At 46.5% G+C, this 16246-nt stretch overlaps 1 protein-coding gene across 6 annotated transcripts in view; it reads left to right on the top strand.

Moving 5' to 3' along the window:
- Window positions 1-16246, top strand: part of NUP188 (nucleoporin 188) — a 53377-nt gene that overhangs the window by 19602 nt on the left and 17529 nt on the right. For all 6 annotated transcript variants that reach the window (XM_021069833.1, XM_005660505.3, XM_021069837.1 and 3 more), the window contains 12 exons: window positions 391-602; window positions 1794-1908; window positions 2559-2759; window positions 3621-3710; window positions 7140-7205; window positions 8076-8195; window positions 8697-8823; window positions 13289-13441; window positions 13641-13767; window positions 13947-14034; window positions 14129-14205; window positions 15062-15176. In XM_021069833.1, coding sequence (XP_020925492.1) covers window positions 391-602; window positions 1794-1908; window positions 2559-2759; window positions 3621-3710; window positions 7140-7205; window positions 8076-8195; window positions 8697-8823; window positions 13289-13441; window positions 13641-13767; window positions 13947-14034; window positions 14129-14205; window positions 15062-15176 — 1491 coding nt within the window. The remainder of the gene's footprint in view (window positions 1-390; window positions 603-1793; window positions 1909-2558; window positions 2760-3620; window positions 3711-7139; window positions 7206-8075; window positions 8196-8696; window positions 8824-13288; window positions 13442-13640; window positions 13768-13946; window positions 14035-14128; window positions 14206-15061; window positions 15177-16246) is intronic.

The following is a 16246-nucleotide window of genomic DNA, read 5'->3' on the forward strand; positions in this document are numbered from 1 at the left end:
ACAGTTTACATCCAGTAAAAGGCATTCATTTTAAGTGTACAGTCTGCCTTTTGGCAGTTGTGTGTAGTTACATGCAGTCACCACTGCACAGTCACTACAGAGAACACTTCTCTCTACCCAGCAAGTCTGCAGTCAGTTTGTGACCTCGGCCCCCATCAACCACTAGTCTGAATGAATGAATGTGTATGGCATATTATCGGAAGGAAAGACAAAAACCTCTAACAGTGCTTGCCTCTGGGTAGAGATTCGAATGACTGAGCCATAGGAATTGTAAGGATACTTTTTTTACCTTAGTTTTGTGCGTGTGTTACCTCATTAACAAGAATACATTTAAATGTGTTTTAAAACTTGACTTTATTTCTCTCCCATTTTTCTTCATTGGTTGTGCAGACCGAGCGCCAGGTGTCTCGCTGGTTTGTTCAGTGCCTTCGGGAACAGTCCATGCTGCTAGAAATTATTTTCCTTTATTATGCGTACTTTGAGATGGCACCTAGTGACCTATTGGTATTAACCAAGATGTTTAAAGAGCAAGGATTTGGTAGTAGGCAGACTAACAGGCACCTGGTGGATGAGTCCATGGATCCTTTTGTGGATCGGATTGGGTAAGTCTGAGTGAATGGTCTTAGAACCCGTGCTGCTTTTGTACTACAGAGCACTGATGTGGTGGCGGTCCCCTGAATGGGTGAGGGGAGGGGGAAGCAAATGGGTGGGCTGCCACGTTCTAGGCCACACAGGGAGCAGAGACGAGGATTGAGAGGGACATCTTTTCCCCAGTAAGAACTGCATTCTGTTCTTTTACTTGCTGTTTTCATCTAAGGGATTCATTTTTTCACTCTACCACAAACATCTCTCGAGCAGCTTTTGTCGACCAGGCACTGTACAGATGCTAAGAAAGCAGTCATAAATAAGGCAGGTGTGTTCGCTGCCCTCTTTTGATTCATGGTCTGTGGATCTTGAATTGTGTGGCAGTGGAGATAGCCACATTTGGGGCCTGTTTCCTCTGTGAACGAGGATGCACACTTGACCAGTGAGACAGTTTGTCTGGGTTAGATGTAGCTGTTGCTGTAGAAACCTTCGGTACTGGATCTCACTTTGGTACACACCTGCCACACAAGACCACCAAGTATTTAAAATGTGGCTTGGAGTTCCTGTTGTGGTGAAGCGGAAATGAATCCGACTAGTAACCACGAGGTAGCAGGTTTGATCCCTGGCCTTGTTCAGTGTGTGAAGGATCCAGCGTTGCCGTGAGCTGTGGTGTAGGTCACAGACGTGGCTCGGATCTGGCGTTGCTGTGGCTGTGATGTAGTCTGGCAGCTGGAGCTCTGATTTGACCCCTAGCCCGGGAACTTCCATATGCCGTGGGTACGGCCCTAAAAAGCAAAAAAATAAAATAAAAAGTGTGGCTTGTCAAATTGAGATGGGCTGAAAGTGTAAAAAACATTCCGGATTTAGATGGGTTAGTGTGAAGAAATAATGTAAAATAACTCAATTTTTTGACACTGAAGTGTCTTATGTTTCACCTTATTCTCCATGGAGGTTCAGAGTAGCAAGTTTGACATCATGATACTGTTTTTCTTTTTTTTTATAGAATGATTTTTACTTTTTGCATTATGGCTGGTTTACAGTGTTCTGTCAATTTTCTACTGTACAGCATGGTGACCTAGTTACACACACATGTATAGATTCTTTCTTCTCACATTGTCATGCTCCATCATAGTGATTAGATAGAGTTCCCAGTGCTATGCTGCAGGACCTCATTGGCTATCCACTGTGATGCTGGTTTCTTTTTCCAGCTACTTCAGTGCCCTCATCCTGGTGGAAGGCATGGATATCGAATCCTTGCATAAGTGTGCTTTGGACGACAGAAGAGAACTGCACCAGTTTGCCCAGGATGGGCTTATTTGTCAGGTGATCTTGGAATAGCCCCTTATTTTTTCATGGTTTATAGTTAGAGTTTTTCAAGGTTTGTAGTTGGAGGTATGTTTTTAAGGACTCGTCTCTATTGCCATAGAAAATTTTCCTTACTGTGGAATTTGAGGTTCTACATTAAGTTAGCTGGATCTGGAAGAAATCTCAGATGTTAGTTATTTGTACAGAGGTGATAGTTGAATCTGTGAGAATGAGTAGAGTCACTCAGGGACATGATACAAGGATAAACGAGACTCAAGGACAGAGCCTTGGACTGCATCTCTGTTCATGGAGCCTATGAAGGAAGAGGAAAAAGACATGTACAATGAGATAGGACTGTCAGAAGGAAAGAAAATGAGAGCCCTGAGAAAGGAAGGAACAGGGGACATTTTCTAAAGAGTCCATTTAAACATTTATTTTATAATCTTAGATTAATGCTACTTAAAATCAGAAGAAAAAAGTTGCAGGTGAAGGGAAGGGTCATTGCGGGGGGGCTATTAAAGAGGTGGCCAGGGGTGGGGAAGAGTGAAGTGTCAGAGCCGGGGAGGGGCCGCTGTGGGCGAATGGGGGCTCACTAAGCAGGGTGAAGCCCCCTCTGGAAGGGCCCTGACCCTTTCTCTTAAGTGACGCACGCGTTCTCTTCTCATTAGGACATGGACCGTTTGATGTTGACCTTCGGGGACATTCCACATCACGCCCCAGTGCTTTTGGCTTGGGCGCTCCTCCGTCACACCCTGAATCCGGAAGAGACAGGCAGTGTTGTCCGGAAGATAGGTGGCACAGCCATCCAGCTGAACGTCTTTCAGTACTTGACCCGACTTCTCCGCTCGCTGGCCAGTGGGGGAAATGACGTGAGGCCCGGGCTCTTGGTGCTGGGGCTGAGGGGGGGCCGAGCGCAGGGCGGAAGCCCAGTGATGGCTTGTGGTAGTAGTCATACTGCTTGTAGGTGATGTGGTTATGGTGGTGATTTTGTAACTAACCTTCCTAAAGCATTTTCTCTGACAGACACCAGTGCTCGGCGTTTTCTGTGCAGTATCTTCTTTCATCCTTAGAGCACTCTGCGCACTTTATCCTGGTTTATCATCCTGTGTTACACATGAGGAATAGAGACTGAGGGAGATGGAATTTGCCCACAGGAACAATAAATTGGCGGTTCCTGGTAGATACGGTTTGAACCTACTGTGTCTGACTCTTTGCCAGTGTCTCATGCTCTGCCACTATGGTGTCTCTTAGAAGGTGACTTGGGGGCCTATTTATCCAGCTGTAACAGGATGTCTTTGATGAGGGCTTAATTTGAGTGGCACAGTTTCATCAGTTTGTTTCGACAGGCTAAATGAAATGTCAGCAAACTTGTTGGCACTGGGTGATTTATCTTGGGGACAGCGGAGGCATCGGCATCATTCATGCCAGCACATAGACGCGCTATCCTTTTATCCTTTTTGCAGGCTGGAGACGGTTTTCTTCCTCAAGGAAACTTTGATCATTTTGAAAATTGGTTCCCGTTTGATTTTATTCTTGACTGTTTCAATATTTGCGGTTCCTGCGTTCTCTTCTCCCTTTGTCTTCTTGAGCTTGGGACTAAACGAGGAGAATTGGAGAGCCTCAGGGTCTCTTCCCATTTGTTTACAGAGATTAGTCATGTGACGGGCGGATGCCAGGTCTAGAGAGGAGTGGTGTTTCTCAAGCGCCCACTGACTCCTTTGTCGTTACAGTGTACCACCAGCACTGCGTGCATGTGTGTCTATGGACTCCTTTCGTTCGTTCTGACCTCGCTGGAGCTGCACACACTGGGCAATCAGCAGGTCAGTTTTTGGCTCTCACGAGACTCTCTGTCGACACTGCCCAGCTTTGCAGGCATCTCCCTAAGATATCCCTTGGGAGCTGATACAACATAGACCCATAGACTTCAGATATAATTTGCTTATTACCATTTTTATGTATCGTATTATAAAAATAAGGCATATTAATGACTCAAAATCAGAAAGTAGGGTTCCCACTGTGGGACAGCGGAGTTGGCTACTTCGCTCCTTGGTGGTTTTGTGGTAAGCCACATGGGAAGTCCTTCTTGGCTATTTTAAAGCAAATTCCAGACATCATTAGTTAATAAAAATATTTCAGTGAAACTTTATAATCATTGTCATACCTCATGCACCTGAAAATAATGTTGCATGTCAATTATATCTCAGTTTTAAACTTCATAACTTCAGATAATCAAGGCAGTGTTCAAATTATAGGTGTCGTAAGTTTTTCACAAGTTTCTCTGTATCAGGATCTAAATAAGTAAGATCCATACACTATTGATTGATAAGGCTGTCAGATTTCTTTTTTTTTTTTTTTTGTCTTTTTAGGGCCATACCCAAGGCATATGGAAGTTCCCAGGCTAGGAGTCAAATTGGAGCTGCAACTTCTGGCCTACGCCACAGCCACAGCAATGCCAGATCTGAGCTATGTCTGCAACCTGCACCACAGCTCACAGCAATGCCAGATCCTTAACCCACTGAGTTCTGCCAGGGATTGAACCTGAGTCCTCATGGAGTCTAGTCAGGTTCGTTACCACTGAGGCTGTCAGATTTCTTTTTTTTTTTTTAGGACCACACCCGTGGCATATGGAGGTTCCCAGGCTAGGGGTCAAGTTGGAGCTGTAGCTGCTGGCCTGCGCCACAGCCACAGCAATGCCAGATCTGAGCTATGTCTGCAACCTGCACCAGAGCTCACAGCAATGCTGGATCCTTAACCCACTGAGTGAGGCCAGGGATCGAACCTACATCCTCATGGATATTAGTCGTATTGGTTTCCACTGAGCCACAAGGGGAGCTCCCTGTTAGGTTTCTTTTAGTCTATAGGTGTGCTGTCCACTGCAGTAGCCACAGGCCACATCATTGTCTAGATCCATTAGTTCATTGGGGGTATGAAACGGCACTGTTCTAAGTCAATCTTTTGGAACATTCCTGTAGAAAAGAAATTTGTTTGACGATATATACAAGTATGGAATCATTATCTTGTGCACCTGAAAATAAAGTTGCATGTCAATTACATCTCAATTTTAAAGAGAGAAATTTGTGGAGTTCCCTTTGTGGCGCAGTGGTTAACAAATCTGACTAGGAACCATGAGGTTTCAGGTTCGATCCCTGGCCTTGCTCAGTGGGTTAAGGATCCAGCGTTGCCATTAGCTGTGGTGTAGGTCACAGATGCAGCTCGGATCCTGCATTGCTGTGGCTCTGGCGTAGGCTGGCGGCTACAGCTCCAATTAGACCCCTAGCCTGGAAACCTCCATATGCCGTGGGGGTGGCCATAGAAATGGCAAAAAGACAAAAAAAAAAAAAGGAGAGGGAGAAATTTGCTCACATTAGGAATTTGATACTCTGGTGTAGAGTAATATACGTGCTTCTCCTTCTATGTTTACCACTTTTCCCCGGCATCCTCCACCAAGTCGGCTAGTGAAATTTTTAAAATTTTTTACGTAACTTTGTGAATGCATGGATTTAATCATAGCAGCTATGGGGTTTTTTTGTTGTTGTTTTGCTTTTTAGGGCTGCGCTTGTGGCATATGGAGGTTCCCAGGCTTGGGGTTGAATCAGAACTACAGCTGCTGGCCTACACCACAGCCACGGCTTCTGTGTCTGCGACCTGCATCACAGCTCATGACAGTACTAGATTCTTAACCCACTGAATGAGGAGGCCAGGGATTGAACCTTCATCCTCATGGATCCTAGTCGGGTTCATTACCCACTGCGCCACGAAGGGAACTCCATAGCAGCTGTGTTTTAATTCATTGCAGTTATTACTGCTTTTTTGTTTTCTTTTTCTATAGTTATCCTTCTGTTCAGATTGCCCTATCTGGCTAGTAAGAGCTTTCTCAGATTAGCTTCTGAGTCCTTTTGACACTACCCTTTCATACGTTGATTGCTTTCTGGTATGACAAAATCTTAGAGATGATTATCTTAGAAGATTGTTGCCCCAGACCTGGAAGCTGTCATTTCTCCAAGGAGCCCTGACTCCTTTTACTGGAAAATGGTATTTGAGGAGTTCTTTATACCTAAGTCACTGTATTCATTTTTAATGATTAGTGATTTGTTTTGGAAATTGAGGAAATTGATGAAGTTGATGAAATGAATATTTCTTATCCTGGAGAAAAGAAGTTGGTGTTATTTGGGAGTTCCCATTATGGCTCTGCGAGTTAAGAACCTGACATAGTGTCCATGAGGATGCAGGTTTGGTCCCTGGCCTCACTCAGTGGGTGAGGATCTGCTGTTGCCGCAAGCCGTGGTGTAGGCTGGTAGCTGCAGCTCCGTTTCGAACCCTAGCCTGGGAACTTCCATGTGCTGCAGGTGCAGCCATAGAAAGAAAAAAAGGAAAGAAACTGGTGTTAATTGAAAGACTGAGAGATCCCGTCATTGCACAGTGGAAATGAATCCGACTAAGAACCGTGAGGTTTTGGGCTCCATCCCTGGCCTTGCTCAGTGGGTTCAGGATCTGGAGTTGTCGTGAGCTGTGGTGTAGGTTGCAGACATGGCTCGGCTCCCACATTGCCTTGGCTGTGGTGTAGACCAGCAGCTGTCGCTCCGATTCGATCCCTAGCCTGGGAACCACGTGCAGCAGGTATAGCCCTAAAAAACAAAAAAACAAACCAAACAGAAAAAATTGAAAGATTCAATTTCCAAATCTGTAGGAGCATAGAACAAGCTTTGCATCCTTTGCCAAAATTCTGGTCGTATTTGAACGCTGTTACCCACTTAGAGGATCGGTATTAACATTCTGGGGTTACAGGCATCTTAGTACTTTGAATTAAAAAAAAAAAAATCATTTCATAAGCCTTCATTCCGTTCCCATTGTGTACCGAACTCTGTGCCAGGTGTTGCGGATGCAAAGTCAAAAGGTGTTACCCTTGTGCTTTTGGAGCACAGTTAAGCTGAACCTCGTAGTGGTACCTCACATTTACATGGCATTTTCAAGTTCGTAGTCCATTCCCCCTACATTATCTCACTTAATCCTTACGGCAACGGTGTGAAGCAGGTATTTTCACCGTTTTAGAATTTGAAGTTCATAAAGGCTGAATTTGCCTAACATCATACAGCAGGTTATGTCACTTACTTTTTAATCCCAGAATTCCTTCTGAAGTACTATATGAAGCTATCATTTATGTTTTTATTGTAACAGAATGCAGTTTAAAAAAAAAAAAAAAGACTGGTTCAGCTTGGGAAAGTAAGCTGTTTTCCTCCCCCTCCCAACAGGACGTAATTGACACAGCGTGTGAAGTGCTGGCAGACCCTTCTCTTCCGGAACTGTTCTGGGGCACAGTAAGTATGTCGGAGGCAGTCATGCTATGGTGTTGTCTGTGGCGGAAGAATTTGTTAAACACCTGCTTTGTGATAGGCTTTATACTAAGCTCATAGGTCTGTTAGATAATATTATTGTCATCACTGTTTTGCAGTTGAGGAAGTGTAATGCTCAGAGGTGTGGAATGGCGTATCCAGGCTAGTCACAGTACTAGCCGGTGTGTTCTCTATCCTACCCACCACGTCGTTGTTGACATTGAGAGTGTCAGGCACCAGCAGTGCTGTAACTCTTGAACATACTCTTGGGGGTTTGTAACGGTGGCTTAGGAGTTTTCAGAGTTTTGTAATAGGTTAGAGTAAGAATTTGGCTTTGGAGAGAACAGTTTCTCACTTAGTCTTATGACAACAGCCTCAGGCCTTAAGGTCCAGCTGATGAATCAGTCTGTTCTCTCTCCATCTGTGTCCTGACTGATTTGCCTGAATGTCTTACCCTCTTTTTCTTGAGATGCTACCAAGTCTTACAGAATCAGTGTTCCTGGGAGAAGCTGTAGAAAACAATATTCAGGCTGCGACCGTGTTGCTTGTGTGGTGGCTGACTGCCGACACGTGGGCTGCTTGTCATGCAGTGGAAGCGGGCTGTCTTCCTGTGGAGAGGCCGGCTGGGCACAGGTTACCTGAGGCAGCCGTAATCTCTTGTCAGGTTCTAACTCGGTCGGTTGCTGATAGCCTTTCTCAGCGAGAACGTGAACAGAAAAAGGCTTAAATTGTTAGAGAGGGATGATGTCGGCCTAAAGGAGAGGATTAATTTTGGATTTCCCTATGATGGGCAGTTCAGAAGTGTGTTAACTCGTGGACCGTGTGAACTCAGTGACGTCTCCCCTTCCGCCGTAGGAGCCAACCTCTGGCCTTGGGATCATCCTGGACAGTGTCTGTGGAATGTTTCCCCATCTCCTCTCCCCGCTCCTGCAGTTGCTGCGAGCCCTGGTTTCAGGGAAGTCGACTGCCAAGAAGGTCGGTTGTTCAGTTTGGTGCCTGAATAGAGCGGGAGATCCTTTTTTAGGAATGCTTTTTTGCTTTCCACGTTGAAATTCCACTGCCCTGGCAGGACTTAGAAGTTGAGTGAAAACTGCCAAGACAGCACCTCAGTTCTTAAACTGAGATGTTTTTATTAAGTGCCTGTGGTAGATACGATGGGAATAAGACAAAATGTAAGTTCCTTAATGTCCGTTGAAAGAGATAAAAAATGAGGACGCCGGGAGTATATGACAGTGTCCTTTCGGTGGTGAAGACCCTCCTGTTCAGGAGAAGCTGCTGCCTGGGGAGTGGGGGGCCCTTGAACCGGGTGCTAAGGAATGGTGAGGATTTCACACGGAGTGCAGAGGCATTTCCAAGAGGAGTCGTGGTCCTGGGTTTATGACGAGTTGGAGAGTCAGCACACACACATCAGGCTAAAAGAGCAGAAAACGTCCCCTCAGTAAATGTGCGGCTGGGCTTTTCCCTGTGTGTTGGCAGGTGTACAGTTTCTTGGATAAGATGTCTTTCTACAATGAACTTTATAAGCACAAGCCCCATGACGTGATCTCCCACGAAGATGGGACTCTCTGGCGGAGACAGACGCCCAAGCTCCTCTACCCTCTTGGTAAGATGGGCCCTGGGACAGCAGCCTCTTCGCTGCAGCCTGTATGGATACCTTTCTGCTGTTTTAATGTCTCACATGAGGTGCCTTTAGAGCAAGTTCTTCTTCTCTCCACTGTGCTTGTTGATTTGCTGATAAATTATTACTCATGTTTTTATATTATTAGATTGTTTTACTTCAAAAATAGTGCTTGTTGCTGGAGTTCTCGTCGTGGCGCAGTGGTTAACGAATCCGACTAGGAACCATGAGGTTGCGGGTTCGGTCCCTGCCCTTGCTCAGTGGGTTAACGATCCAGCGTTGCCGTGAGCTGTGGTGTAGGTTGCAGACGCGGCTCGGATCCCACGTTGCTGTGGCTGTGGCGTAGGCCGGTGGCTACAGCTCCAATTCAACCCCTAGCCTGGGAACCTCCATATGCCATGGGAGCAGCCCAAAGAAATAGCAAAAAGACAAAAAAAAAAGACAAAAAAAAAAAAAAAATAGTGCTTGTTGGAGTTCCCGTCATGGCTCAGTGATTAACAAATCCTACTAGGAACCATGAGGTTGCCAGTTCGATCCCTGGCCTCTCTCAGTGGGTTAAGAATCCGGCGTTGCTATGAGCTGTGGTGTAGGTTGTAGACGTGGCTTGGATCTGGTGTGGCTGTGGCTGTGGTGTAGGCCGGCAGCTACAGCTCTGGTTAGACCCTTAGCCTGGGAACCTCCATATGCTGTGGGTGTGGCCCTAGAAAAGACCAAAAAAAAAAAAAAAAAGTGTGTTCTTTATAACAAAGGAAACAATGCAGAAATACATTTTTTTTTAAATTGCTTTTTTAGGGCCTTAGGATTTTCAGAATGGCCAGTGAGCACTGGCTTCAAGTCACCAGCTGCATTAGTCAGTGTGCCCTTTAAAGCGTTGGAGCCAGGCATCGACTTCTCTCTGGCTGTGCAAGTCCTAGATGGCATCTGCTTCCAATATAAGGCTCTTCTGTCTATGCTGGGCATCTGTTGTTTAGTGCAATACTTTGCCGTGGCTTCTACAACAGCAAGTGTGGCTCCACCGCGTACTTTTATGTCACGCGATGGCTTCCTTCCTGAAACCTCAGAAGCCAACCTCTGTCAGCTTCAACCTTTTCTTCAGCAGCTTCTTCGCATCTCAGTTTTCTCAGGATTGAAGACCATTAACGCCTTGCTCGGGATTAGGTTCCAGCTTAAGGGGAAAATCGTGACTGGTCTCATCTTCTAACCAGACCACTACAACATTCTCATGTCAAAAATAAGGCTGTACTGGAGTTCCCGTTGTGCCTCAGTGGTTAACGAATCCGACTAGGACCTGGCATTGCTATGAGCTGTGGTGTAGGTCACAGACACAGCTCGGATCTGGCGTTGCTGTGGCTATGGCATAGGCCAGTGGCTACAGCTCCAATTTGACCCCTAGCCTGGGACCCTCCATATGCCACGGTTGTGGCCCTAGAAAAAACAAAAAAAAAAAAGAAAAAAAAATAGTGCATGTTCTTTGTAACAAAAGAAACAATGCAGAAATACATTTTTTTTAATGGCTTTTTTAGGGCCATACCCGCAGCATATGGAGGTTCCCAGGCTAGGGGTCTAATTGGAGTTACAGCTGCAGGCCTATACCACAGCTACAGCAATGCTGGATCCTTAACCCACTGAGCGAGGCCAGGAATTGAACCTGCAACCTCATGGCTCCTAGTTGGATCCGTTTCCGATGTGCCACAACGGGAACTCCTGTGTAATTATTCTTGATGTTTCATAATTTTTACCTTCCCCCATTGAAAGAACATTTAGTCTGGCTCAGGTTTTTGCCACTACAGACAGTGCTGCACTGGGGACATATACCTTTGTGTACTGGTCTTTTATTTTTAGTGCATAGAATCCTTAATTTGGGATTGTTGGGTAAAAGTATACAAAATAAAAATGTTAAATATGGGGAGTTCCCATTGTGGCTCAGCAGGTTAAGGACCTGATTGTCTGTTAAGATGTGAGTTTGATCCCTGGCTTCGCTTGCTGGGTTAAGGATCTGCTGTTACCATAAGCTGGGGCGTAGGTCGTCGATGCATCTGGGATATGACGTTGCCATGGCTGTGGTGTAGGCTTTCAGCCATAGCTCCTATTCTACCCCTAGCAGCAGAGCTTCCATATGCCACAGGTGTAGTCCTAAAAAGAAAAAAAATTTAGTACATGTCCACAGACAAATGAAGTGGATTTTTAAAATGTGGTATATATAGGTGAAACCCCAAGTCTTCCTGGGAGCCAAAGTGTGGGATATTATTTAGCCTTAAAAAGAAAAGGAGCGTGCTCCCTGGTGGCTCAGAGTGTTAAGGATCTGGCATTGTCACTGCTGTGACTTGGGTCACTGCTTTGGTGCAGGTTTAGTCCCTGGCCTGGCAACTTCCTCATGCCATGGGTGCAGTCAAAAGAACCCGAGAGAGGAATTCCCGTCGTGGCTCAGTGGTAAACGAATCCGATCAGGAACCATGAGGTTGCAGGTTCGATCCCTGGCCTTGCTCAGTGGGTTAAGGATCCGGCATTGCTGTGAGCTGTGGTGTGAGTTGCAGACTCAGCTCAGATCCCGCGTTGCTGTGGCTGTGGTGAAGGCCGGCGGCTGCAGCTCCAATTTGACCTCTAGCCTGGGAACCTCTATATGCCGTGGGAGCGGCCCTAAAAATGGCAAAAAGACAAAAAAAAAAAAAAAAAGAACTGGAGAGAGAACAGGAATTCTGAAAGTCCCCTGTTGTTCTAGTGATTACATTGGGCACTTTCACCCCGTGACCGTGTTCTGTCCCTGGTCTGGGAACTGAGATTCCCTCATTAAGCTCCTGCATGCTGAGGCAAAAACAAACAAACAAAACAAAACGAAAAGGAATTCTGACACATGCTATAACATGGGTGAACCTTAAAGACATGGTGCTAAAAGACAAGTACTGTATGATTCCACTCATACGAGGTACTTAGACTAGTCGGATTTACAGAGACAGAAAACCAGAATGGTTCGTTGATGAGTTGTGGGATGAGGGAATGGGGAGTTATTGCTTAGTGGGTGCAGAATTTCGGTTTTGCAAGATGAAAATTGTTTTTTGGCTGGATGGTAGTGAAGGTTGCGTAACAGTATGAATGCACTAATGCCACTGGCCTGAACACTTAAAAATGGTTCAAATGGGGCGTTCCTGTTGTGGCCCAGCGGTAAGAACCCCACTGGTATCCATGAGGACCCAGGTTTGGTCCCTGTCCTCGCTTCCTTCTGCATGCTGCGGCGTAGCGCTAAAAAGACCAGAAAAAGGGGGGGGGTGGTTAAAACAGTAAACTTTATGTATTTTTTATACTGTGATTTAAGAAAATAAGTTTGGACTGGATAGTGTCAAATTAAGTTGTAGAAAAACATTCTAGTCATTTTTTGTCCTACTGGCAGTGTTTAAAACTATCCACTAACAGTGGTAAGCTCATGTGCGTTCCAGGTGTTCAAGGAGTGAAATACAGAAAGAGCAGCCTGACTCTTGTGATCTTGGCGTCACCACTGACCTAGTGACCCAGGCACGCGTTGTCCCGTAAGGTGGTCTTCCCATAGTCATCCTCGTCTGAGTGGAAAACAGCCCTGCCCGCAGCTGGTTTTCTCAAACGTGGAAGGACGCACTTCCCCAATAACAAGAGAGGGTTTTTTGGTTTTGTTTTGTTTTGTTTTTTCCTTTTTCCTTTTTTTGGCCATACCTGTGGCATATGAAAGTTCCTGGGTCAGGGATCAAATCTGAGCTGCATCTGCGACTTACGCCACAGCCGCAGCAGTGCCGGATCCAGATCCTTAACTCACCGCACCAGGCCGGGTGTCGAACCAATAACCTCACAGAGACAAGCCAGATCATTAACCCAACTGCACCACAGGAGTAACTCCTGTTTCGATTTTTTAAAATTTATTTTATTATTGTTATTATTATTATTATTATTTTGTCTTTTTGCCATTTCTTGGGCCGCTCCCGTGGCATGTGGAAGTTCCCAGACTAGGGGTGGAATCGGAGCTACAGCCTCTGGCCTATACCAGAGCCACAGCAATGCGGGATCCAAACCGCATTTTCAATCTACACCACAGCTCACGGCAGTGCCGGAACCTTAATCCACTGAGCAAGGCCAGGGATCGAACCTGCAACCTCATGGTTCATAGTCGGATTCGCTAACCACTGAGCCACGACGGGAACTCCAGAACAGCCTTATTTTTGGTATGAGAATGTTTTAGTGTTCTGGTTAGAAGATCAGACCAATCACGAACATTCTCCTTAAGCCAGAACCTAATGGTTCCTAGTCAGATTCGTTTCCGCTGTGCCGCGACGGGAACTCCTGTTTTGCTTTTTAATGGAAAAAGGGTTGGATGCTAGGAAGAGAGACTGCATCTCTGTGTGATTAAATATTGCTGTCTGTCGCAGAACTCATGGCTTCCTGTCTAGTGCTAAGCTACCTGGCTGATTTCTGTTTCTCCCTTCCTCAGGGGGTCAGACCAACCTTCGTATACCTCAAGGCACTGTGGGCCAGGTCATGCTGGACGATCGGGCTTACTTGGTACGCTGGGAATACTCCTATAGCAGCTGGACCCTCTTCACCTGCGAGATTGAAATGCTGCTTCATGTTGTTTCCACTGCAGGTAAGGTCAGCTTTGGGAGGCATCACTATGGGAAGAAAACTGGCCATGCTTAGAGGACTGAGAAGATAGAAATTGCAAGCTAAGGTTCAGAACCACCCAGATGGTGATTCGTGTCATTTGTTTATCTGGGTCTCCTCGACTATTCAGTGATCGGACAGGAATTGTTTTCTTTGAGGTCACAAGTTTCCTTTGTCCTTAGATGTGATTCAGCACTGCCAGCGGGTCAAGCCCATCATTGATCTGGTCCACAAGGTCATCAGTACAGACCTGTCGATAGCAGACTGCCTCCTGCCCATCACGTCCCGCATCTACATGCTGCTGCAGCGGTCAGTATCTGCTCGCCCGCGTTCCCGTGGGAAGCCCTGCCGTGCTGTCCATGCCCGGCCGTGGGCCTGCCTGCTTTCGCTTCCCTGCTGCTGGGAGGGACTTGGGAAGAGACCGAAAAATGTCGGTGATGGAACAAGTCGTGTTACTCATTTTACTGAGTGCCCGGTTCTCCAACCAGGTTAACGACAGTGATCTCCCCTCCAGTGGATGTCATTGCTTCTTGTGTCAATTGCTTGACTGTTTTGGCTGCCCGGAACCCAGCAAAGGTGAGGCGCCAGGTCTTCCTAACAGCCAGGAAAGGACACCCTTGGTGTGTTCCTGCAGACACACGGACACTCGCCTCTCCTTTTCCCTTCTCAGGTCTGGACTGATCTTCGCCACACAGGCTTCTTACCTTTCGTGGCCCACCAGGTGTCCAGCATGAGTCAGATGATTAGGTGAGCTAGTCCTCGGGTGGGGGAGTGTGCTCCCTGGGAGTCCCACGTGCAGTTCAGCTCTAAGCTAGCTTCATTAGTTTTAAAGATCCGGGAGTTCCCGTTGCGGCTTATCAGAAACAAACCCAAGTATCCATGAAGATGTGGGTTTGGTTCAATCCCACTGGCCTCACTCAGTGGGTTAAGGATCTGGCATTGCTGTGGCTGTGGTGTAGGCCAGCAGCTGTAGCTGCGATTCTTGCAGCCCTAAAAAATAAAATAAAAAAAGAAGATGCTTCTCTTTGCCTGTTTATGCTGCTCCTTGCCTGTTCAGCCGTCTCACCAGAAGTGAGCGAGGTCAAGGCAGAGGAGATGGTGGGACTTGGGGCACAGAGGCTGCTTTAAAGACGGTTTATTTCTCACCCTGCAGCAGCCACCTTAGGCACCTGCCGGTTAACTTTCCAATCTCGAGAAGCTAGCGGTGTCTAGATCAGTGACTTGACTCCCAGTTTTTAAGCCACAGTCGCTCTGTACTTTTCCTTGTTTCGTGGCCATGCAGGCTTTCCTGGGGGACCAGTTACTGACACACAGGCTAGTCTTACTACCTGAGCCTCCTCTCCTTGCTCGCTCTTGCTTACAAGGCGAGGATGTTTTCCGCCCCTTTGTTTGATTTTTCACTTTTGAGGTTCTGTATCAGTAAAGTCCTTAATGCTTCCCCTGGATCTAAAATAGCCTAATTTGACTAATTCCTGTGCAGAACTTTCCTATTTTATGCCCAAGCCATCTAGACAATAACAAGTGTGCTCGGTGATTACAGTTTCTTGAAACCTTGAAGTTGCCCCATCCTTTGTTTCCCCTCTGCCTCGCTGTCTTTTCCCAGTGCCGAGGGGATGAATGCTGGCGGGTATGGAAACCTTTTGATGAACAGTGAGCAGCCCCAGGGCGAGTATGGGGTCACTGTTGCCTTTCTGCGCCTGATCACCACTCTGGTCAAGGTAAAATCTGCTCAGATGGAAGCATCTGAAATCGTTTCCCTGCCCCTAGGCTACTTAGTCATTTTGTCTGCAGGCAGAACAGTCTTCCCAGAGTTAGGGCAATGAGGGGTTTTGTGTGTTGGGTACTTCCTGCGTGCCAGCATGTATGGGAGATGCTTTATCTAGCTTAAGTTATGGGATGCTCTGGGGCTGTATGGTGTGCGGCAGTGACTGTCAAGCTGTATCGACTGTAGCCCAGGGAGATACGTATGCTATCATGTCCCAGTACATGCGTGGGGATGTACTTCTGAAGCAGTTTCGCAGTACCCCACGCCGCCGCCTCTGCAAGACACACTTTGATGTTTTCTGCTCAAATAAGCTGATCTGACAATCTGCTAATGGGTCACGGCTCTGTCTGCAAAATACTTTTTGTAACAGTGGGTTTTCAAGCCACATGGAATTAGGTTTACATTTCAGGTTGACCATTTTTTAGCTGCGTGACCTTAGGCAAGTAATTGACTTTCTTAGAACCTCTCTAAACTGGGATGATAAATGGTATCTACCTCACAGAGTTGTTGAGAGGGCTGCACATGAAAAACACTCAGCACACTTCCTGCCTGCAGGAGTCAAGCAGTGAATGCTTCAAAGGTAGAGAGAGTGATGTAGATGCTGAGAAGATTACGTAAAGAAGCCTTGGTTTTAAGACAGGGAAGCTGATGTAGCATAACAGGTGAGGGAGGGAGGTCCTTGGTGGCCTAGTGTGTAAGGACTCGATATTGTCACTGCTGTGTTTGGGTTACTGCTGTGGCTTGGGCTCTACCCCTGGCCTGGGAATTTCTGCATGCCATGGGCGCAGCCAAAACAAACCACAAAAGATCCACGTAATGTTAGGACAAAGGATTTTGTGTATCAGATCTTTCTGACATGCCAGTGATGGGATAGAGGTTCGGGAGATGGTTGGTGATCATGACCGTGAAACTGGCACTCTCGGGAATTCCTGTTGTGGCTCAGTGGAAATGAATCTGACTAGTATCCGTGAGGACACAGGTTTGAGCCCTGGGCTTGCTCAGTGGGTTAAGGATCTGACGTTG

Source organism: Sus scrofa, chromosome 1 (assembly GCF_000003025.6).
Source record: "Sus scrofa isolate TJ Tabasco breed Duroc chromosome 1, Sscrofa11.1, whole genome shotgun sequence".
Lineage (NCBI taxonomy): Eukaryota > Metazoa > Chordata > Mammalia > Artiodactyla > Suidae > Sus > Sus scrofa.